Source organism: Pavona decussata, unplaced genomic scaffold (genome assembly GCF_977016875.1).
Source record: "Pavona decussata unplaced genomic scaffold, jaPavDecu1.1 SCAFFOLD_51, whole genome shotgun sequence".
In the NCBI taxonomy this organism is placed as follows: Eukaryota; Metazoa; Cnidaria; class Anthozoa; order Scleractinia; family Agariciidae; genus Pavona; species Pavona decussata.
In genome coordinates this window covers 3784479-3809892 of record NW_028145473.1, presented here as the reverse complement: position 1 = coordinate 3809892, position 25414 = coordinate 3784479, and the positions used below count along the sequence as shown (strand labels likewise).

The 25414-nt window shown below is 39.6% G+C and overlaps 2 protein-coding genes across 2 annotated transcripts in view; both read right to left on the bottom strand.

Annotated features, from left to right (window-relative positions):
• Positions 1-1286: 1286 nt before the first annotated feature.
• LOC146481140 (uncharacterized) overlaps positions 1287-25414 on the bottom strand; it is a 37346-nt gene continuing 13218 nt past the window's right edge. The window contains exon 3 of the mRNA XM_085108773.1: positions 1287-2019. Within this exon, the coding sequence (XP_084964899.1) occupies positions 1759-2019 (261 nt within the window). The 3' untranslated portion in view covers positions 1287-1758. The remainder of the gene's footprint in view (positions 2020-25414) is intronic.
• Positions 7654-25409, bottom strand: LOC146481143 (uncharacterized). The gene is made up of 5 exons (XM_085108775.1): positions 21570-25409; positions 21439-21513; positions 20640-20722; positions 9655-9773; positions 7654-8758 (listed from the first exon to the last, which is right to left on the bottom strand). The coding sequence occupies exons 1-4, from the start codon at positions 21672-21674 to the stop codon at positions 9701-9703; spliced, it is 336 nt and encodes a 111-aa protein (XP_084964901.1). The 5' UTR covers positions 21675-25409; the 3' UTR covers positions 7654-8758; positions 9655-9700.

Below are 25414 nucleotides of genomic sequence, written 5' to 3'. Positions count from 1 at the left end.
CCTGAGCCATCTTCATCAGCGTCTCTATTAATGGTGATGTAGACAAATTCTATTTTAGTGATTCCATATATCTTTTTTACATCTCAATTAAATGTAAACAACATTCTTGAAACGACATTACACACAAATTTCATATCCTCACCCTGCGCCTGCTTCTCCACGGCTTCCTACTTCTTGAATAGGAACCATGGGCCCTTCTTCAAGTACATCAATGAAGAACTTTTGCAACAGCCATAGAATAACAACTGTTGCAATAAAAACATCTGCAAATATTTAAAATTTGTCAACAAGAATTCGTTGTAATCCTGAGCTTACATCACTCAACACGTTGAGATTTTTACGAAAGCTAAGTACACCAAATTGAAACTTTATCCACAATCTTGTGAAACCACACTACAACAGTCTTTTCACATTTACGAACTACTATTTACCCATTTTGTTACCAATAACTTTAAATACATACCTTTCGTTAAATCAACCCTCTGATCTAAGTTTGTTTCTGAAATCTAATTGCTCAGCAAAAAAGTCGTTAAACAAAAACGTAACAACAAGAGGTCAAAATGGCCTTTGAGATCAATTACAACACATGCTACAGTTAAATTAAAAGACATGGCTTTGTTCAGTGTCTATCGCGCAAATCCTCTAAATCATAGGTAGTATTTAATAAAAAGAAACTCCAGCGCTAAAAGAAAATTTACAGGGAGCACCGCTCTTTTCATAAAGAAAAGGGTGTTTTTTGTTAGTCTGAGTGGCCGGCGTAATCGGGGAAGGGGAAGGGGAGCGAGGGAGACGAGAAAAAATTAGGGGGGTTGGGGAGAGGGAAAAGGGTAACGCCTGTCACAAGAACCCCATTTGATTCATTTCTGCGTCCGCTAGCAAACACAAATTTCTGATTGGCTAATTTTTGACAGTAAGCCTCTTGAGAACTGAAGCAATCTAATCTGTCTTACTGCGTGCTGTGATGCAAAAACAAAGTTGCGGGCGAGGAAGATGTATTATTGAATGCTTTTGCAGATTTGAAGTTGGTTTCAAACAGCGAATTTCGATTGAAACAAGAGATTCACTAGCTTGCGAATACAGCCGCCTCTCATTCGCTCCCGCTACTACGTGCGAAACGCGTAGCGGAAGCGAATGAGAGGCGGCTGTATTCGCAGGCTAGAGATTCACAAGATTATGATCGAAACCGCCGTAGTGCCTGACCATTGCCTTAAATGCTACAGAATTTACTAACGGCCGAAGTACTCGAAGCAACCCCTGGGCAGAGCACGTAATCTGCGTAATCAAAACACAGGAGGAAAATTGTATTAAGCTTTCGCAACACAAACTTCACAGTTACAGAGCTTAGTGGAGCGACAACAAAAGACACAGCCGTAACTTAAGCGGCCTTTAGTCCTCAATTTAATGGCATTGCATAGCTTTCAAAGAAGCTACAATGCTTAAGAACGTATCAAGGGACAAATAACCACGATAAGAAGCACAACATCTTGCAACAAAAGCAAATATCCGGGCCCGGCAATCTGACAAAAGCTGTATAGTTATTACACGGTTCAAATCTTTTCCTTACAACAATAAAAAAAGAGGTTATACTGTCACCAGACGCACTGAAATGAGCCATACCAAACCTAAACTAAATGCCACAAACAGCATAAGAACGACAGTAGCTAAACAGAAACGTAACAACAAAACGTCAAAATGACGAGTCAGTAAGGTCCTTGAATTAAGAGCTACTAAGGCCTTAAACATTCATGCCATCTTTTTTTAAAGAAGATTCTCCATCCTCCGTTTTTTTGCAGGTTGTCCCGTCTCCCTATTTTTTTGCTTCCTTTCTCCTTCCTCCCTATCTTTTTTGGCCATCTCTCCTTCCTCCCTAAACCGTTCCTCTCCCATCCATAAACGGTTTGCATACTTCATCCTTGCATAGCTTTTACTGTCTCTGTCACCCATATAAAGCATGTAACAAAGTTTTTGCTTTTCTTCTGACTGAAGGTAAATCTTTAGTTCTCCTTCTGCTTCCATGGCCTACAGATAAGTGAAGTGACAGAAACAAATAAGAGAATGGTATGGGATGATACCTGCAAAAAATGTTACAATTATGCCCCAGAATGGATATTTCAGAGGCCAATCAACTTTTAAGTGTTTGAGTAAAAAATGGAACGTGGTGAGGGGTATACATTTTCTACATCCACACTAGTCGTGACATTTATGACACAATTCCCTGCGCAACATTGTTTTTGATGAAAACGTCCATTAATAGCTATAAAACAAAAAGAAAACTTTGTTAGCAAGAAGATATGAATCATGAAATCCTTATCTTCTTGCTACCATGGCCTATCTTGTATGAAATTATTTATGATCTCTAAGTAGTGCATACATTGTATCTGTAAGTTATGATTTTATAAAAACTGGATGAAAAAGGAGAAAGATAATGAAAAAGGTAAATGAAACAGTCCACTCTAGTGTGAGTTTGTTCTATTTGGTTACTGTCTATCAATTGTTGACTAAAAACCATAATTAAAAGTCTTAAAGGGATACTCTAGACCCCAAAACAACTTGCGCTTAAAAGGTAGCATTTGGACTATAATAAAGGGTAAACGGCACAAAAAGTACAAAAGAAAAAAGTAAAAGGCCGAAAATTGCCAGAGAAAGGCGAAATTTTCCCCGTTTTCAAGACCCGAAGTAAAATCGTCTTTGGTAGAGCACGTGATCGATGACGTAGAATGAAGAACTGCTCTTGTTTACAACACTGAAGAGGCCACATTTCTCAATTTTGAAGTTGATATGTTCCTTCTTCATTTTCTCTTCATAAGCATTGATGGCATCTTGCTCATGTTTACAACCATGAATTACAGCGTTAGTGTTCAGTTTGTGTAATTCCGGATAGCAGACAGACTGAATGAGAGACTGAGAGGGCAAGGCAGGGTTTGTCTGACATGCAGCCTTGCTCTGAGAAGCCCCGATTCTCCCAGCTCTGTGCTTGAAAAAACTGTTGCCCTTTGTTTGAGCGATTGTATCTCTCTCAACTTGTTTGATTTGCTTCTTTGTTATCTCAATCTTTACCGCATGGCAAGCTTTCAGTAGCTCAGGATAGCTAAGATCAAGGTACTGCTTTTCAAAGAGGTCGCTAACGGTAGGCACAGAACGGCTTTTGAGGATGTAGCTGTCTGCATACTTGGGAACCAAGCTGAGAGCGATGGGTTTGTTGCTAGACTTACTCAGTTGAGCAAAAAATGTGAGGTATGTCCAGGATCGACCTTGTTAGCAAGAATTTGCTAGCAAATTATTTTCGCAATTATCGCAAAAGAAATGATTAAAAAATTATGCTGCCAAGTCATTTACAAATATCGCAAAAATTGCAAGAATAACAAATGTAACAAGATTCAAGACTTAGAAAAAGATGAAGGCAAGGAGTGCCCCGAAATGTCCGCAAATATCGCAAAAGTAACAAGGATTTTTCTTGCTAGCTAAAAGCATTCATTACAAATATCGCAAAAATCGCAAGAATAACAAATGTAACAATATTCAAGACTTAGGAAAAGATGAAGGTAAGAAGGGCCCCGAAATGTCCGCAAATAGCGCAAAAGTAACAAGGATTTTTCTTGCTAGCTAAAGACGCCCGTGACAAATATCGCAAAAATCGCAAGAATAACAAATGTAACAAGATTGAAGACTTAGAAGAAGATGAAGGCAAAAACGGCTCTGAAATGTCCGCAAATGTCGCAAAAGTAACAAGGGTTTTTCTTGCTAGCTAAAAACGCCCGTGACAAATATAGCAAAAATCGCAAGAATAACAAATGTCACAGGATTCAAGACTTAAAAGAAGATGAAGGCAAGAAGGGCCCCAAAATATCCGCAAATGTCGCAAAAGTAACAAGGATTTTTCTTGCTATCTAAAGACGCCCGTGACAATTATCGCAGGAACTATGAATGGTAAAAAAACGTGTTTGATCACATTAATTACAGGTCTGATACGGTTTGAAACTGACATAAACTAAATAATGCCGTGTCCAATTAGCATATACCTGTATCTTGAAATGGCTACATTGAGTTACATAACTACTTATTTCTTCTGATTGAAGAAAAAATTAACGATTTCCGATAATTGATGTTTACTTACAAATTAATCAGTTAGAAAGGTATGACTTAGTTTTGGCTATTTCTTAAACAAAATTGTTTAATGTCAGTATAATTCTTTAGGCCCAAGATGGAAATACAAAACTTTCCAGACTGATTTTGAGAGTCCTTTTTAAGACTAGTTGTCTGAATTTGATTTACAATCAAACGTTCTCCCTTTGGTTATCGATTTAGTAATTCTGATAATCGTCACCTTTGATGATATGCTGATGTTGTTAGCAAGACATATTTGTTTGTCACTCTTGGGACCTTAAGGGTTGCGTAATTCCAAATTATACTAAATTTCATTCAATTGTTAATACCTTATGCAAAACATCTTATACTTCTAATTTGAAAACATTTCTTTGAATAATGTTGGGAAAAAACGAATGCTACCTGTTTAGAGACTTGTTCTTAAAAACGTGTTACATGTTATGTAAGAATTGAGGTTATTGACTATCATTGACCAGTTCAATGTTGTCAACTTATCTAATTATGTTTTGAATAATGTCACTGTTCACTTGATGATGTTGATGGTGTCTTTTCAGCTGCATGTCCATCGGCAGTCTTCTTTTTTTTTGTTTGGGTGTGGTCCACAATTCTGCGTGAATTGCGCCTGGGCATCTGCTGCAGTTGGGTGGGTGGTGTTATTAAACGCACCATTGTAGGCCTGCAGCATTACACCAATCCGTTGTAATTGGGTAACAAAATCGGCTAACTGGTCTGTCAACTGGCTAGCATTTATCTTCTCGAAAAACACGGTCTGCAGGAAATGGTGTTGCAAATAAAGAGAGTCATTGAATTAGTGTTATTTGTAAAAGATTGGAAACAAGGTTATTGGGAGTAAACTTACAATTCTGACAAGGCACTTGTAATAGATTTGCATATGAAGTTTACTGGAACATTTTCGTCCACTGTGTTTTTGCAGTTGGATTAATGTGTAGAATAATAGTTGAGAATGTTTGTAATACTTTCATTGTTCACTTAATGAACTTTATAGTATAAAAACTTATATTTAAACAGCATTTTTTCTTTGGCTCAGTTGTTTGAAGGGCGATTAATGTTAACCTGAGGATAAATTTTAATTGGGGTCCCTATTGAGTATTAAGTTTAATTCCCAAATTGAGTCCTAATTCTGGGTTTATCTTTAAACCCTACTTGGAGTAACCTTGCACAGTTATCTAGTAAGGAATTGTAAGTGATTGCATTGTTGGGTTGAGTTTGTCTAATGGTTGTGGGTCGTGGGTACAAGTCGTGGGTCGTGGGTGTTGGTGTGGGTAAGGATTAAATAATTGTTCATTTTTAATCATAATAATTTAATAATTAACAATGTCACTAATTTTTGTTAAATATTAATAATTTACAATATTTCAAGTTTTGGATTTATGAAAATTAAACAACACTTCCCCTACTCTGTTACTCTAGCAGAGATCATCGACCGCCAGGGCACGTTGACATAGGAAAGCTTTGTCTCCACCATAAACTGGCCAAAAACGCTTTCAAAGGGTCTTACGAAAGCTAAACTTATTTCCCTAACAACGGAAGAACGTCACTTAAAAACGCGAACAACAATGAGAATGGAGTGTCTTAGTACTGGGGAAGGTTATTCATATTATAAGTTATACGAAGAGGCTAGCTCTCTCCTTTAGGCTTTAGATATCCGAAAAAGTGAAGAAATTCAAAAAAATTTAGCATTCCAATACGAGAACAGGAGATTGGTTTTCGTGAAAAGGTAAGGGGTTGAGCCTCTCCGTATAGGTCGCTATTGATCACTTTATTGAACCTCTGTACGTTATAAAAATAAAAGTTTAAAGTGCAACCTCGTTCCCAGGTGCTCTCTCTTTCTACCTCGAGAAAGGACCCCAGTTGTGTGGCTCCTAAGATCTGAGAGCTATCAAGAATAGCAATATCATGGGAGGTATCGGTCATTAGAACAAGGTTATAGCCAAGGCTTTTCCACATCATGTAAGAGCTTTTGACCTGCAAATGCAAGTTGTTGTTGGAATCATGTGTCCAGCTGCAACCCAGGGTCTTGTTTCGAGAGAAGAAGAGAGAGGACACTGGAAATGAGGTTGATAAAATTGCCGATTTGTTAAAAATATATCAATTACTGTTAGAAATAATATGGCGACCAAAACTTCAGACAAACGTCCAGTTCAGTAGACAAAGTTAAATTACTGTCACATGTAAATTACAGTTTTCAATCATGTCGCATTGAGCATAGTCAAAGGATCTCAACTTGTCAAAAGCAATAAAAACCTGCCCATTGAAGAAGGGGTTTTTTCGCTAAATATGGCCAAAATCTAGGTGGTAATATGTATTGCTGTAATCAGCACTATACAGGAAATGTCCTGTATGCTCATCTCTACGAACAAGTCGCCTGTCCACATGCTTTACCACGATGTTGTTGGGAGAATTTCTGTGCCTTTCAGTAAACTCAGCCCCACAACCATAGCACTTCCTTACATTGCCTGGCAACGTAACCAACTCATATCTGTGAGGAGAATATCCGGAATGCCAACCTTCGGCACCGGAAAGGCGTGCTGGCTGCCAATAATCTTGCCCTGTGGTCGAAGGGTCACGCTGTTGAACAGTACAGCCACCTGCCAGCGTTTGAGGATGGTGATGATCATACGAAGGCCCCATGAGAGTTGGTAATGGATGCTCCATGTGGTGACTTGTGGCCGGCAAGCATCTTAGTTGCATTACTTCGCTTGACTGAAGAGCAGAATTGGACTGGACGCTCGCAAATGTCTGCGGTATTTGCAGGGCTTTAGCTTGGTCTGGCCGCTGTGTTTGCTGCGAGGAGAAACCCAAGTTCCTTAACTTCTGTTGCTGCAAATTCAGTGAAGTGACACTTGATTGAGCCTTCTGCTGTTTCCTTTTGCGAGTCGTCTTGTTCTCCGGAGGACGATGCCCCAAATTAGGGTCAACTAAAAGACCATTTTCCGATGCTACTCCCATGATTTCGTCTCCAAGTTGGGCTGCCCTTCCTACTTCTCGGCGGTGCATTTTTGTTCTCCGTTCTTCATAAGAGGGGCCAGCTCCACCTTTTGAAGTCGCTTGCTTAATGGACATGAGTTCAACCGCGAGAAGGATGCTGTCCTTAGTGTCTGTGTGAGCTGCGTCGAGAAGGGAAAGGTTTGACGGATCTTTATGAGCCCACCCGGCATGGATTACCTCGGCCTAATTCATCCGTGGCGCGTGGGTCGGAGCAAATGTACTGAAGGTGAAATGTTCTCCTGTTATCCCACCAGCTCAACCAGAAGGAAAGAAATTGCTTATCTGGTTTTTCGTTAATGAATTCTTCCAACGATTTCTCAACCTCTAAATAAGTTTCCTTCAAGTTGCATGTAAGAAGATGTTCGCACAGGTCTTTAAAAGTCTCGCCTGCATCTTGCCCTAAATTTCGGGCCATTTTGTTCTTGCTCTCTTTGAAACTCGCAACTCTTTATGCAACTTGGGGCATCGTCCCCAAAAAGTTGCTGCAGGCCATTCATGTTAGCTCCGGCCATGTCGGTGCACCAGCCTAGAGGATTAAATACCGTGTTGTTGTCACCTGAGACTTTTCGTAGACCCTCATTAAAAAGAGTCCAAAACAGCTCAATGTTTTCTGAGTTCTCTTGTTCAGTTTCCATAACAGCAAGAAGTATTTGCCTTTTTAGCAGCGGATGGTGTACACCGGCCGTAAGCGTAACAAAATCTCTGCACCTTTTAACTTTTCCATCAAAAAAGCAATATTCTTCTTTCAAAAAATTTTCACCATTCCTGTCCATATTCAAAGCTGTTTTCATTTTATCCTCACTGGTTTTAAAAACAAAAGATGGTTTATAAGGATTGCTGCGCCGATCATTGTCTTTAAATATTAAGAGGCTGTCCTTTTTGTCACAGTACTGTTTCAATGTCACCACTGCTTCAAAATTTTCACCACTTGGATGGATTTCTTGGCGCACCCTTTGTTTTTTATTTTAAATCCATTTTCAGTCGAGCAGTTGTGCTGCTTGTTTTTCTACCTTCTCCCAGTCTTCCTCCGTCTGCAACGATGACAGAACAAAGGCAGGCTGTATTTCTGCCGGCTTCAAGCGAGGATGTTTCTTTATCATTTCCTTCACACGTTCAGTTGGTTTCTCCGGCCTTGATGTTACGGGGCACGTGTGGTTCCCACAATGAAACACCTGTACGCCTCTTTTGCCGTACTTTACATAGCGCCTTGCAGTACAAGCTACAAATTCAGCCGCATCTCCACATACTGAAGAGGCTTGGTCGTTGTTCGACCCATTTTTAAATTGTCTCGTGTTTGTCACTCTGAACTGGACACAGAGGCCACTGTATTAATGCATCGGAAAGAGCCCTTACAGTCTGAATACCGCATCTCTCCCTTTTTTTCCATTGCGTTTCTTCCACCTCCGACCATCCACGAGCAGTGCGGAGCTAACTTCCTTCGAGGTTTTAGCAATAACAATATCATGGGAGGTATCGGTCAATGTTGTATTTTACCAAACCGTCTATGCCTTGTGGAAGTTTCTCTACTTCCGCGACTGGAATACTATCCCACTTCTCAGGGTCACACTTTCTTTGTTTGCCTTGTTTGGGAACGTTGTCTGGTATTCCCTCGTCATCGGTTGTCTCTGATTCTGCAGATGAGTCCCTATTAATAATGGGAAAATATTGAGTCAAGTCGGTGTTGATAAACTGACGGAACACACATTTTGGAAAGCAATTACTCGGCTGCGTAGGCAAAGTTCTTTCAAATTAGGAAACAAACAAACAAGAAGGTAGAGGGCAACAAAAGTTGAGTTAATTGTAACTTAGCGAGCAGCCCCAGTTATTCAAAAGGTGCATAACGCTAACCCGCTTGATAAATCTCTCACCAGTAAATAATCAATCTGGTTTCCCTTATACTTATCCGCTGGAAAGTGATTTATTTCATAGATAACACTATCCAAGTTACTCAAAAATAAATGGTCTTTGCTTTTGAGTACTTTTACAAAAAGAATAACATAATTTAGGTTCATTTGACCTTTAACGTTAACCAAGGTCTCATGGGGAGGTTGAACTATTTCTTTGTATAGCCGACGTCGTCGTCCTACGCGCCCGACAACGATGCCGCTGCCAGCTTTTATGACCATGAAAAAATACATGCGGGATTCTCCTATTTAATCAGGGGCGGATCCAGAAATTTTTTTTAGGAGGGCATGCAATCGTCTCTTGTTCTACTTCAACACCAATAAACCACATGGTGTTTTTTTTGGTAGAATACCAGTTGTATCAAGAAACCGCCGCTCATCTCAAGGGGGGGGGGGGGGGTGCACACCCCCTGCACCCTCCCCCTAGATTCGCTCCTGTTAATGGTATTGATATGCTTACAAGATTCCCTTATTTCTATGGTTCTCGGGCTCCCAAACGAAATGCGAGACGTTCGTCATTTTGCATGCTTTAGGTGTGGACTTCGTTGTTGCCCTCAGCTTAAAGTAAAGCCTGTAATTTTGAAAACATTATACACGTAGAACATACTCCAGATAAGTACTGTGACACTGTTTGTACCCTGCCTTTTTTATTTTTGCTAGTGAGAGATGGTTCGTCAAATCGATCACTTCTGGCTTACTGGACAGGCAAGAATAACCAGAAGGTCCCGGTTCATCATGTCCACTGATGCCATCAGCCTGTATAAAATACGGATGGAAATATTTTTATTGAGCCATTCGCATGCACGTGCATTACACTTTTTTGTACGTTTCTTTGCCCTTGTTTGGGCTCCGTACATTACCGAAAAGAAGAACCTGTTTCAAATTTCAGACTTAACAGGTTCTTTTTCAGAGTTTTGCTGGTGTGAATTGAAGTATCTCTCCTAAATTAAATCTTTCACACACGTATTCCCTTAATTTTTCTCTTACAACTGTTTAACTGTGTATCCACATGACCAGCCATTACCATAATTATGCACCATTTTCTCAATTTTTTTGCAGAGGGCGCAGAGGCGTTATTTGTGAGTTATTGGAAAGTAGTGACAAAAAGCCTTAGGAATAACCTACAGAGCCAGTGGATATAGAATAGAGTGTAAATTTATTATTGCAAATTGAGCTTTTTTCTCAGTTGCGCACCCTTTTGGGGGGTTATATATGACGTTACTGGAAGCCTTTTTGAAGGCAGACTTTCCTGAGAGATCATTTCTGACTAAAGTTAGGTTAAATCATTGCGTTAATAAAAAAAATATATGCAGGGAAAACTTTCGAACAGGAAAATGCATGAACAGCCAATTGTGAGGAAAAACTCCATCTCTTACAAGCACATTGAGGGAAACTGGCCACTATAGGTACACTGATCATGAGCCATGAGTAAGGGGCCAACCATTTAACTTTTGAGAGGGGGGATGATTTCTGGTGGCCAAGAGATTTTTTTCTCAAAACCTGGTGTACAGGATATTTTTTTTCTTCTCAATGCTCTGCAGGATATTTTTTCTGCTTTGTAACATTCTTTTTTTTTTGTTTTTTGTTTTTTGTTTTTTTGCTCTGCAGGTTTTTATTATTATTGTGTAGTTCCAGAAAATATCCATACCCCCACCACGGAGGGAATTTTATATAGGACCCCCCCACCCCTTCGGATTTTCCATTTTAGCGAGGACGCGGTAACCCCCTGCCCCCCTGGAAATTCCAAAAAAATGTCGACCACCCCCCATACCCCCTGGAAATTATATTCTTCATTGCAATCAACAAACAAGAGGCCGTGTATGTATCGTCAGGCATGTATTTGAGACGATGTTGTTAACGTTGCGTACACGTGTAAGTTAAAAGTCGCGAATTAGCTTAAATACGTAACCTTAACTTTCCTTTTTGTACACAGAAGCTGGTCTAATACGTAAAATATAGTATTGCCAGTACTCGATGGAAGGTACTACCGTACTAGTCGTACGCAAGGAAACAAAATTTTGAGCTGAAAGTTTACAAAATCTGCTGCGAAATTAATTTCCCGTACTAGCTTGAAATGGACACGATCGCAAGCACATCTAACGACGTATATATTTTTACGAAATGATGCAATGAAGAAGAGAAAAAGAGAGACAAACGAGTAAATGGTAAGTTTTCTGTACTCATCTCGCCAAATTCCAGTCTCTAATTATGTAAAGATACTTCAAAAAGCAGTCATTCTCGACGAGTATCCTGCAAACGACTGTCCCTGCAAACACATTAATTGGCAAGTTACCAGTCCACCACGGACATCTACAAAGCCCTGGATCCCACAGTGTTTATTTCACCCAAATTCTCATCCTGGGAGACCCAGGGGCAGTTAGTCGGGGCGAAACGAAGTAAACACTGCGAAACTCGGAGCGAAGAATGTTTTCAGTTCTTGAAAACATTCGTTGCTCCGAGTTTCGTCGTGTTTTATACTTCGTTCGCCCCGACTAACTGCCCCTGGGCCACCGAGGATGTCTTTTTCTCAGTGTTGAACTTGAATACATACCTGCGTTTATATTGAACCCAGATGCTGTTTCCAATGCAGTTTAAGAACCATTCATTTCAATTAATTTTAACCTATTGCTTTGTGCTTTTAAAACAACAGCGTAAACAGTTGCAACCTGATGTTGCTGTCAACTGTTTGCAACTACTTATCAAAGGAAGCAAATTTTGTTTTAAATTTAGCAATAAATTGTCGAGTCCCCTGATAATATAGATGATCATTGTAAGAGGGAATTCTAGCTGAGGGGAAACCAAGTCTAGAGGTGGCTGGCGTTAATTCCAGGTAAATAGTCGCAAACTTGTTGAAAAACAACATAAGGCTCTCATCTTACATATACTATACTGTTCTTTTCCAATGTCTTTTCGCAGTCATTCAAGCAGCAGTTCACTGGCTTTCAACAGAACGAATGATGCCATCGGCAAAAGCACCGGTTACGTTTAAACCATATACAGCACGATCCTTGAAATAAAACACAAAAATTTGTCATCATTTTCGTCGTATCGTTGTACCTCTCCGCGGTACCATCCAGGGTCCCAGTTTGTCCCTTCAAGGTCTTTCTCAGTCCAAAGAACATCTACAACTGTGCCAACATGCGTGAGAAAATTTGGACCATCGCTACAATCTTTTAATTTTGCTGGCTGTTTCCTTTTTCTTTCAGATCTTCGAACGTCTTCGCTGATCTTCTTTTGCACTTCTTTTGAACATTTGACCCCCATTTTATCCTTTTTTGGTAGCCTCGTTGGGTTTTGTTTGACAACATTTAATCTTGACTTTTCCTCTAGCTCTAACAATTTGTTTTCTAATGTTGCAAAGATGATCTCTGGATCACGCCTAGAAGAAGTTGCATCGATTGTAGGTGGGCTGTTTTTCAACAAACCTTGGAGGCAACTGTTTCGGGTAGTCAGTGTTTCCGTTTTGCCATGAGCAAATGTCCTTTTACGAATAATTCGAGAGCACGAGACCTGATTACGTAGAAGTTCCTAGCTGTTGTAATTTGATGGAGGATGGATAAACGTTCACTTGAAAAAGCCGCTTCTTGGTGGCCTGCCTTAAGAAGTCCAACTCTAACAATTAGTTCTTCTTTTGCACCAACCTCCAAGACATCATGCGCTCTAAGAATGGCTCTTTAATGTGCCACCGAAAGCTTCATCAGTCCTGTCGTACTACTGGGTATGGAAGAAATATTTCCATCATAAAGATCTTCTTCTGAGAGCATGCTGACAAAATTTTCAGCCTCGCCACTGCTTTCCACAATCTGCTGCACCAGTTCGTACTTCTTTACATTCGGGTTCAAACAGCCTCCGGCTCTCTCAATGAGAGCTGCCCTGTTTTCTTTGTAGAGAGGATGCAACTTCCAAGCTTCTCGTTTCAGATCTTCTTCTTTTTGCTGTCTTAACTGTTTCTGCGCATTGGCATAAAACTGCGATGTTTCCTCGACAGTGATCCAAGCTAGGTGGGCTATTGCCCTCATTTCGTCTTCCAGAGGAGAAGGTAAGACACGGAAAGCAGATTCCAGTAATTTTTCTGGAAGAAAGAAGCCAGGACATTCATCCCAAGGTCCCCTTGGAAAGTCACGTCTTGCCTCATAACTGAGGTAATGAAGCTCCCCGCTCTCTTTCCATCTCTCGTAGTCGGGGAGAGGCTGACGATCAAACCTCTCCAAAGGTTTCCCTGACCTCCAATCGTCGTTTTCCCGGAAAATGGATACACTGTACTTATCAATACACGCCGTTTTTGCCGATGTCAATGTGCGAGAGTCCTCGCTGTAGCACCCTTTAAAGTTCTTCTCTACGTGCCAAACATTTTCCAGATACTCTAATATATAATTTTTCACTGGCTCGTATGTAGTTTCGTCCTGTTTTCTTCTCTCATGGGAAAGTAAACTAAACGACTTCAAGGTGCTCTCGTCGTTAAAGACAATCTTGTCGTCTGCACCAATCCCCCGAAAGCACTGTATTGGCCCCTTATTGTAAACTGCATTGCCTATGCATTTGCAAACTTCGCTTGCCATTTGTTCCATGTTTTGTTTGTGCTCCTTGCTTCCCGGAGACACATGCTCGTGAATTGCTTTGGAACAGAAAGGGCCATGACTAGACAATGCCCTGTTTTCAATGGCATGAACCCTTTCTACAGGATTCCTTTTGCTTAGGTACTCTGCAAAAGCTCTTTGCGTTACCTTATCCAGGTTAAGAAATTTCAAAAACCGAACAAGCAGCATTTGCACGAGAAAACTTGACGGGGATTCAGAAGGACCATTGTCAACTATAAACCCCATAACTTCTTTCAGTTGTCCTGTTTCTGGATTTCGAAAATATTTCTCCAGCGACGGAAGAGTCATTAGATAAAACAATTCATTAAAAACGCGGAAAACAGTCTCTGGTTCACTGAGGGACAAGTTAATCAGAGTTATTGCTTTTCCAGATCTAGTGACATTTATAATGCTGTCAGTTCCGGGGATTTGCAAATCAATATCAGAGATCTTTGGTGTGTCCATAAAGAGATGGGTCATGGGTGTGACCGCATTCACTCTTGATTGATCGAAAGAGTGGTCAGGTGTTTGGAAATTTGACCAACTTTTTCCGGGTTTCAAAACGGGTGCAATATCCCCGCATATAATGCACTTAGTGTCTTTTGAATCCAGGAAACAACCGCTTACATTTTCAGACACTGAATCAATTAGGTAGTTTACATGAGAGGTTGACCAATGAGCATTTACCGGATAAATGTTTTGGCTTGTGTTCGGGGCTTTGTGGAGGGAAATATTGGCGTTAACTCCTTTGCCGTGATGGTGTCTTTCCGCTTGTTTTGAGCCTCTCCTGTAATTCATTGTGTACGTGTACAGGCAGGAGGTAGAGATCTTAAAATCCGGTCTCACTCGATTTATCAACTCTTTCGCATGACGCATGACAGTGGCATTATCAGTGGCTTTAAAAAGAGTCGTGTCCAACAATCGCCGATCAGCCTCGAGCCCACCTCCACCTCGAAGAACTCTGTCGCCCTCGCCAAATGCAAACTCGATGTAATGGGCGAGCTCAGGAAATTCCTCGCATTTTAGTTGCCTGCCTCGGCCATCTGCAATTGATTTAAACATTTCTTTTTTTAATTTCAAAGTAGCTCGCTGAATATTTGCACGTTGTTGAGCTGTGGTCTTTTCTGTTGTGGCAGCCTTTACCTCGAGATCTGATCGCATTTGTTTAAATTTATCCAGATTTGAATCCAAGTCATTTACATGTCCACGTACACTGCCTTTGAAATGTTTTTCTTTAAGAGAAACAACACTTTTTATGCTTGTTATTTTTGCAATGATTGCTTCGAAAACATCCCTGTCTTTTTTCGTATCAAGATACTGCAAAACATCATTGAATTTACCTTTTAGGGTTGACTGAACATTGTCAGCTACATCGTTGCTCAGCTGCAGATTCTCCAAAACAGTTACTGTATGATCTACTACTTCTCTTATCGAAGAACCCCTTGATTCAACCAGAAAGGCCTTTTTGTCGATGTATATTTGATCGATGTTAAGGTGTTTTGCCAGCTTTTCATACGTATCAATAGCGCAAAAATAGTCACTAACTTCTTTGTTTAAGAAAGCAGCTTTTGATTCTTTGTATAATTTTGCAGCATCCATGGTCGAGAGAAGTATTTTCTTTTGAATTTCTTTAGCCACATCCATAGCTCCCATTAATTCTGCTCTTTTTGTTTTATCTTTACAGATGTTCAGTTCGTTTTCAATTCTTTCAATATTCTCTAGGAGGGTTCTGTCAACTTTACTTCGCTGAAGTGATTTCATCTCATTGTTTGGCCCTTGTAGTGATGGTAATTCTGCCCGTCGTGCAGTTCGCGTACTATTTTTAGTTGCACTTAAGTTTTGTTTAAAGTAGAACTTTTTTGAAGCGCACGGAATTGGTAACGATGACCGTCGCTTTAAGTATTGCTCAAATAAGTAAGCTGCTTTTGTTTCCATTAGAATCCATGCCTTGTTTAGCAGTTTGATTTTCATTCTCGGTTTCCATGTTTTGGTCGTCTCTGTTGGTATTTTCTGAATTTTCATTTACTTCAACCATTATGGGAGTCTCTTCGAGGTTTTTCTCGGGCAACATTGTGTCCTGTGTTTCTCCCGTTTGTTCTTTTACCGTGGCAATCTTTTCACGACCCATCGTTGTCTTATCCGTTTCGTCCTCAAATCTAGTTACGTTCTCGGTCTCCATTGTCACTCGTTTATGTTTTATTTGTTGAACTCCGCTGTTTACACGTACATTTTCCACCCCTTTTTCACTGATCTCGTCCTTTAAAGTTCCCTGTTTGGAGTTTTCCCTAGTCTGCAAAGGTCCAGGTGTTTCAATTTGTTGTTCGGCGGTGCTTTTACTCTCACTCTCCTTCCTCACAGTCTTATCACTTTCTTTAGAGTTTCCAGCAGTTAGTCTTGTACTTTCTTGTTTGGCCGTGGTCTTTTTGCTCTCAGTTTCCGTCGCGTTTTCGCCGCGTGGACACCGTTCAGAGGTCTTCTTTTTTTGCGCCGTAACACACGTTGGATTGTGTGTTGGTTTTGCGCTGCGTTTTTTCTTATGTGATACCTTTTCACCTTTAAGTCCCACAGACCAAGATTGCTGCTTTGGGTTGTCATTTGTTTCCAATTTTCGCTCTGTTTTAGTGTTTTCAGTGTCGTCTTTGCTTCGGTTGCGCTTAGCCGCACCATTACTTTGCATTGTGCCTTTTCCTTTGACAAATTTCGCATTTTCCGCCTGTTGCGTTTCTTTGCGCGATGCATAGCTTTGGTGCGGTTTACGATTCTTTGCTGACTGAGATGAACCCGCATTTTTTCCTTGGCGTTTTAACCCTTTTTCACTGTTCCATTGGCTGTTGGTATGCTTTCTTTTATGAGTAACAAATTTCCAATCGGCATCGGGCTTTCCTTCGTGCGAGCTTTTCCGTAACAGAGGAACAAAGTGATTTACTTTGAATTCTTTAGATCGATCTGGCCATCCACTTGTATTTGTCCACATAATTCGAAGAACTTGGTCGCTGTTTTTGCTATTTCTGGGAAGAAATGCGTTTTGGTAAATAGACAACAATTTATTTGTTTGATCTGGGTATAAAGTTTCAAGCGAGACACCAACGACGCTTGCCAGACCCATGATTTGCAAAGTACCACTATAAGTGAAGTTCACTGACAAAACCATCACCTTGTTTAGGAATGCTGCTTCGAAACCTTCTTTAGCAAAAACGCTCTCTGACTCTGAGTTGAAACAAGTGAGATCAAAGAGCGATTCCATAGGGAGGAAACCGGCGCCATCTTTTCTTGAATTGAACTGGATTTTAGCTGCTCCCAACACTGGATGATTTCTGTAAAAATCGCGGTGAATGGCAAGTTCAATACTGGTGCGAAGTCGCAGTTCAGGCGCGAGTCTTTCATCCTGACAAATTGCAATGCTGGCAGAATTAAAAAGACAGTTTCCATCACCGGTAGAACGTACAGGCAAGAACGGTTCTTTAAAGGAATCTGGGATGATTTGCAAGGAAACTCTATCAATTTGATGCTGGCTAACATCCTCGTCCCGCAAGCTAAATGATACTCCGCCGTACTTTTTCTCCAATATTTCACACAATGATAAGTACTGATTGAAGTCCTTACGACATGAAGCCAAGCGCCTTAAGTCCACTAAAGCCATTGACGATCCGATACAATCCACATACAAAATTAATGTTGTTGAGCTCAAGTACGAAACTTAGCATTAACTGGCAGTAAAAGACTTTAAATTATAAATCTTTCACACTTTAATTTATTGGTATTCGACCACTTCAAGGCTATTTAATATTGAGATGTCAATCACTCGCTTGTCAATTGTAGCATATAAACAATAGGCCAAACAACAAATCCCGATCACTTGCGGTTTCCGGTTCACTGGTGACAATTATTCAGGAAATTAGTAAATGGTGTCAAAACCATATGAAAACTGAACTGATCACATTTTTTCCAGTTTGCGTGCCAGTGTAGATATGAGCGAAATCTTGCTCTACGTTAACGAGGAGTTATCTTGCTCTGTGACTGTTGACGACGAAGACCTGACAGTTGAAAGCTTTCGGAAGAACGTCCTTTATGAACAAGTTGATGATATTCTTAACTTCCCGTACAAATTTACCAGGTTGGTTAACAACAAACGTCTTGTTGTTGGAGCAAAGCAGGAGGCTGGTATGAAGATAACAAGATGCTTCGATATTAAAACAGACGAGAAAGCGATCTACCTTGTAAGAGAGGAGGCTAACCCTACAGCCGAGGAGTCCGCAGCGACGGGAACAACAGCTAGCTTAAAAATCACCAAAGAAAGTGGTATAGAGGAACCCAGTTTGCAAGCGGAAATCACAGACGTGGAATCTCCGGCTCCGAAAAGATGCAAGATATCACGTCAGCCCACGATCTTGGACTTTGCCACTGGCCATTCGCGTCCGCAGAAAGTAAAATCTGATGCCTATTCAGCTGCCAGGGCAAGGAAAGTTAAAATCTTTACTGAAAGCGAGATAGAAAGGTGTACAGGTATTCAGAAAGTATACCAAAAGTTCTGGAACGAGAAGGCTGAAGAAATCTGCTCAAACAGCTACCTCAAGGCATTTAAACCTGGCGAGATCCAAGGTGCTATTAATGTTGCATGGACACTTGAGAAGACCCGGCATCTCAAAGAAGACATGGAGAAAATGCAAGGAGAAATCGTCCAGCCCTGTAACTTGTCAAATGCTGTTTTGAAAAAGATGCAAAGTTCCAACAAAACCATCGAAAGAAACCGTAAGAGGGTGGAAAGTGCGCACGAAACGCTAAGCAAGAGCCAGAATGCATTAATGGAAGAACGATTTGAACTCTTCAAGTCCACTAATGGTGACCAGCGCCGAATTGCTGTCGAGAAGATTGAGAAACGGGAGAGGGAATTGGCAGCCAATCTGACGGAACTCCGCAGGACTCACGACGCTTTGAGGAAGGCTCTTGACATAAAGAGGAAACTTTTAGACAATCTAGACGCTGCAGATCAGCAAGAAAAAGATGGTTATCTTTCATCAGACAGTGAATGAGTCCCCTTCGTATACGTTACAAAAAGTATTTAGCCTGTGTGGTTTGACTTTAAGGTGCAAACATTTTATATTTCAAGTTTATTCGAGTTGACTGAAAACTTCCGTTGCTTTTTTGCATATGTTGTGTTAGACCGTTACCCCCTGATTCTTAACTTTGTTAGAGCAGATAAAATACATTAAACTAAAGCAAAACAGAATAAATGAGATTTCATTCCCTTTTTTCTTTAAACAAGGTAGCTTTTAATTCAAATTTTCTCTTTGGCGTAAATAATTATTATTCATTGTTTAAACTAAAAAAGAACCCCTCCAAAATGTCGAACGGTCGTTTACAAAGCATATCTTTCCGTGCTTGTACTTTTCGTTTCCTACTAAACCTTTTTTGTTTCACTCTTTTTGCCGTGTGTATTGATATTCCAGAGGAATAACTTAATTTGCCTTAGGACCCGACACCGTTTCCGCCTGGCGTTGACTGATTGCACTGAGTAATTCGATCGCCTTTAGTTTCGTTCGCTCGGCTGATTGAGCTGTTTGATTTACCCTCCCTCCCTCCCTTCCTGGGGCTGCTCTCGAGTCCTGAGGCCCTCTCGGTTCCTTCAATAAAAGGATGCCCAAACAGATTCACTGGCTCTTGATCTTGTCGGCTGAGGTGCGGGGGACGTTGAGGATAATTTTTTTTATATAATAAAATATAACACTCCGTGACCAGGGTATTGCGAAAACAGTATTTTCCGGCGGCAAAACAACGTAAAGAAAATTGGCTATGTTTTCTAATCCAAACCAAAAAACTGTTTCGGGAGTAAAGTAATGTATATAGCATTATTTGTTCTAATAAAAACTTATATTTTTTATTTTATAATTTTGTTTTTGTCGTTTCTAAAATATTTCTATTTTGAAGAATTTTTGCGCTCGGCTTCTTCAGCTGGCACGAGAAATATACCCCGCATTTCACGTCTCTCCGATTTGTTGAGATGCAAACTGAATCTTTGTTTACTGAGAGAAGTAATTCTACTGAACTATGAACCAACGTTGGTGACTTCGTTTTTAACGCTTCACGCATGAACGCTCGTAGAACGAAGGTTGAAATATTCACATAACCATTCTGTTAATTGATTTGATTATCGATCGTGTCGGCAAAACAAGATTGAAAGATAAGGATCACTTGGCCATTAATCGAATTTAATCAGCGGAATCCTAATGAAAGACTGGAAAATAAGCGGCAAAATTGAGTGATTGAATGAACAAAATAGACGCATGGGGCCGTGCGGTCGGGCAGTGTGTCTTCTTCGTCGAGCTTCAAATCTTTCACTTCAGTTCGATCGAAATATGCCGTGTGCAAAAATCCAGTTCCACGAAAAGTAAAAAACGCCTACTTAGAAATAAGTTTCAACGTGTGCAAGCTCAAAAACACGTGTGCTTGGTTGATTCTCAAACGACCTGAAAAATGAACAGTATCTGACAGTCATTTATAAATTTTGCGAAAGCGAAACGACCTGGCAACCCCCAGGTAACCACTCCTGTTTGTTGTAATCTTTGGAAACTGGTAATGAGTAATGGCGGCTACTTTCGACGAAATCGTCTTTATTTGGTGCTAGTATGCTTCCAAAGCACTATAAGGATAAAGGAAAACCTTCTTTAGCTGCAGCGCTGTTGGAAGTACCGTAATTTAACTACTTATAACTTTAAATCGTCCCAGGAAAGTTGGTATGTGGCGCCTACTAACGCGTGAAGTGAGTCGATCGATTTCCTACCATCTGGACATGAATTTCGCCTCCAACCCCCCCACCCCTCCGGAATTTCCTGGGCCTTTGACCCCCCACCCCCCTGGAATTTCTAATTCCCTCCGTGGTGGGGGTATGGATATTTACTGGAACCACACATTATTATTATTATTATTCCATTTGCGTTGCACGCATTTTTTTTCCAACAAGCGCTTGCAGGAATTTGTCTTTTCAAAATCACCCACCTACCCCCTTAAAAGTTAAATGGTCGGCCCCTGCGGCTACATTAATACGTACAGTGCAGCTTTCTGGTTGCTCTGAATCGCTGGATAGTATGACAGCTGATGCTTTCCTTTTAATTTTTTCGCCTGTGCAACCAACTTATGAAAAAAGCAAGGAATTGCAAATAAGTACATCAATATATGACTTGAGAGCTACATAGATGCTATTGGAATACTTGAAACAATTTTTTCTTAAAAAATCTATTGCTATTTGCGCTGCTCACGAAACAGACACTTATAAACCAAAATAGACCAGCAAGGGTTGATAATGTGGTTTAGTGGGGCCCATATTCAAAAAACTAATAATAGTCTTCATGCATGTAATTCCAATATCATACGTACACTGCTTCTTCGTCCTTCTTTCGAGCCACTCGAAATATCAAAATGTTTCCTTTTTCTTGTTTTTTTCCCAGTGACATTAGGAAACTTTGAAGATAAAGTTTTCGGTCAAAATATAAAGAGAAAGAAGCATGAGATCGAATGACTCCTACATGTAGGTTTTTTTTGTAAATAAACAGCAATGACACACACTTTCTATCCAACCGATCAGATGGACCGCAAAACAAAACTAATAATAACAATACATTACAAATTCAAGCGCTTATATTTCCATGACGCAGGTAACAAGTAACGCTATAAAAGAACAGACAATATAATATGGTAGAATATCTGTTAGCTCTTTTGCGTGTTATGTGCCATTTAGTAATGGAAATTAGATAATATAGACTCATCAAATAATTTCTTAACTTACATACCTACGTTTTGGCAAGTGTTGTACAACTAAAAATTATCAGAAAAGAGCAAATGTTACTTACGTTTTTTTTTGTTCCAGCGCCTTTTCCATTGTTGCTTTTATCATCACTGACGATGATCACATCTGGTTGCTTTTCCTGCAAAACATTTAATTTTGAGCCTTGTAAGCGTTAATTAGTTTTCCGTGTCATACCTTTTTATATTGATAAGTTCCAATTGGAAGGCGTGCAATTCCCGGGGAATACTCTTCTTCTTCCCACGACTCAAATTGCCGTGTTTTCTCTTTCTTTACCTTCATTTAAAGAAAAAAAAAAACACTTTGTTTTATAAAATGCACTATTACGACAGCATTTACATTACCAATGAGGGATGGTTTATAACCTGTTTTAATGTCAAAAAATGTCAGATTAACCTTTACATAACCTTTAAAGCCAGGTGTTGGCCTGTTTAAATAGTCATCGTTATCATTGTCACTGGAAGAATCGATTCGTTCCTCCTAAGGGAACAGCGAAGGATACATTATCAGAAACAAGGACGGTAGCTTACTTAAGGCAACAAAAGATGAAAATTACTGCATGTTAAAACTGGACAACAAAAATAATTAACTACCTTGACACTTTGAGCGATTTAGCCAAAGCAATAGTCGTGGCCTCCTCTTCATTTTCCACTTGGTACGCCCGTAAGCCAGCTACGCGAAGTTTCATCATAATTATAGTTTGACTCCAATCCACTTACAACTACAGCGTAACTAGTACTTGGCTTAAAACTCTTGTCCATGTTATCTAAATTAATCACGCGAACTCATCCAAGCTAAAATTTAATCAAATAGAAGAGCTATCCGATAGTGCTTTCAAGACAGTAGCCGAACACAATGCACAGATGCACATGAAACAGGGAGGGAGCCACAACACCTTAAAATTCTCTTGCTTTGAGATATCTTGTCAGGAATATCTTTTTGTTTCGGAAATGTTTAACACCCCTTAATGTACCGTAATAAAAAACCCCTTGTACGAATTAGACAATCGTCCTTTTTCGACTGCTCAGTCCATACAATGCACAAATGAACTACACAATAATTTAGAGTGGCTTCGTCACTTTCTTTTCTTATATTTCTGCTGTCATCGTCTTTTACAAACTACCATCGGAACTGGAGTACAAGCAAACATACACAAAAAAAAAAACATGTCAACTTAATTTTTTAGTGTTATCGGCACAATTGCATTAGCGTGATTTCGTGTGAAATGAACGTTTGTGTGATAAGAACTTCACTGCAAACGTCATAGAAATGTCCACTATAGGGGTGATCCGTTGTCCGAGGTTACTAAACTTCAAAACAACACAAAGACTTTTCTTCCATTACAAATAAAGAGCAAAAAGAGTTTTAGATCTGACAATATGGAGGTGTTCCCCCAAGAGCGCGAGTCTTGGTATACACCTAGAGTTTATATTGCAGTGTGCAGTACAAGAGCTCCTTTCGGAGAGAGAAGTGGTTTGAAATAGCTGTAATGATAAGAACCCACATAACTTGATAGACAGCCTGGTATTTTATAGTTTTTGTTGTTCAGCGTATATTACGTTTTATTACATACGCTCACCTGTGAGATATTGTTCTTGCCATTCGAACATAAAATTCATATTATCTTTTCCCCACCATGTAATATCCTGTAAATTTTGAAGGGCGACATTCGATATACGATACGTGACCGCAAGAAAAGCCAATCCCTTTCTTGTTTAATTTTATTCACTGATTTGAAAGTACAGATGTCTGCTTTTAAATCTCATTTTTTGAGTTCACCAAATAAATTTGCCTCTTTTTTATGTATTATATATTATGAATCAAAATTTTAAAAAAAGCAAACGTATTTTTCCTTCCCAGCTTCATACATCAATTATTTTTTTAAATTATTTTCCCATAACTTTTCTAGTGTTTTGCCCCTTTGAATGTGATTGAATCGAACTACATTCCTAAAATAGCACACGCACGAGATGTTCCTTTTGAAAAACACATGCATTCTAAAAAAGGTGTTGAAAGTGTGGAAAAAATTCCCTGCTGGTTAATAATTAAATAGAGATTGTTAATCGTCATATTATTAGTTAAATATTAACTTCGTTTAATAAAGTCCAGTCCAAAGTCCAGTCCAGAGTCCAGTCCATATTTCCTGTTGGCCTGTTTTACCCTTCCCACCCTTCTAAAAGTTTTATTTTACAGCCTGTACTTCAATAAATTGTTTTTTGCCCCAAACTCGTTGCTTTTCTTTTGTGTCTACCAATTGGAATCAATTATATGGAACTTATCCCGGCTTCCTTAATTTTCCGATTTGCTCTTTTTAGCATTAAGTAACTTGTGCGCGTGTTGTTCAAGCGTTTGACCAAAACAAATTTTCTCAAAATATTATCAAGAGATTATACTAGTCCTGAAAATAGCTCCTGTGGGTTCCTGCCTTTACCCAACCCCCCCCCCCCATTTTCATGCATTGTATTTGGAAAAATCAAAAACTTATACAATAGTAGACTATTAGTGCTAATTATTAATTACTTATTAATTATTAATTATGGTTAAAATTAATTTTTAAGCATTACCCACACCTACGACTTTTACCCACACCCACACCCACGACCCATGACTTGTACCCGCGACCCACAACCCACGGCCATTAGACAAACTCTGTTGGGTTTCACTATTTTGTAAAATATCGATTCAATTTGTCCTGAATCAACTGCAATAAGGATGAGTATCTAAAACGAATGATGTGGAAAAAGTGGACTTAGGTAAAGATAAATACTTAAACGGTTCTTTCCATGTGTTACAGACCCAAGCCTCTTTTGTTTTAGGGAGTTGAATACCATCAACACCTTTGCTTTTCCTCCAGCCAGACGAAACTTGTTAAGTAGGGTCATTCTAGAACCGCTTATGACGTGTCCGGGTGGTTGTTGTTCAACTATAAGTCTTAATTTAAAAGAGAAATATCACCAGATTACTGGTAATCCCTGTTCAAAAACTATGGGTATTGGACAGAAACATACATGTACAATGCGCGGATCTGATGACCCATTTTCATTTCCCCCAATTGGCTATTGTTGATATTTTGTAGCGATTGTTATGACGGGTTCCTGGCTATGAAAAGTTCTGCTTACGTTTCCGTTTCGTTTCTAAAATTTGCCCCGTTCTGTGAGCGAAACTCCTTTTAATGCATTGTAGCTGTACGTTGATGGAATTAAGAACGAAGCATACACTGATTGATGTTACAGTATTTTGCTACTGACAGTAATTCTAAGTAGCTTCACGTTTGTAACTGATATTGTTATTTAAAATAAATGAATGGGCATACACATCTTAATAATATTCACTTGGTGGTTGTTGTTCAACTAGTGCAGAATTTTGTTAAATTTGTATTCTTGCTGTTTTCATCATATTTGTTACTAAATCCTTTCTCATAGGAAGAAAAAGTCCTGTTTCTTTTGCAATTTTTTGCGTAATTTGCGGACTTCTCGAGGCCCTACTTGACCATTTCCCTTTCTTGGTCTAGATTTTGGTAAAATTTGTCATCCTTACTATTTTCGCCGTATTTGTTGCTCAGTCATTTCACATATCAAGGAAAAGTCTTGTTACTTTTGCGAAATTTGCGGTCTTTTTGAGCCCTACTTTACCATTTCCCTCTCTAAGTTTTGATTTTCGTTAAATTTGTCATTCTTGCGATTTTTGCCATATTTGTAATGAATGTTTTTAGCTAGCAAGGAAAATCCTTGTTACTTTTGCGATATTTGCAGACATTTCGGGGCCCTTCTTGCCTTCACCTTTTTCTAAATCTTAAATCTTGTTACATTTGTTATTTTTGCGATATTTGTAATGAATGTTTATAGCTAGCAAGAAAAATCCTTGTTACTTTTGCGATATTTGCGGACATTTCGGGGCCCTTCTTGCCTTCATCTTCTTCTAAGTCTTGAATCTTGTTACATTTGTTATGCTTGCGATTTTTGTAATAATATTTGTTACTCAGTCTTTTCACATGGCAAGAAAATGTCTTGTTACTTTTGCGA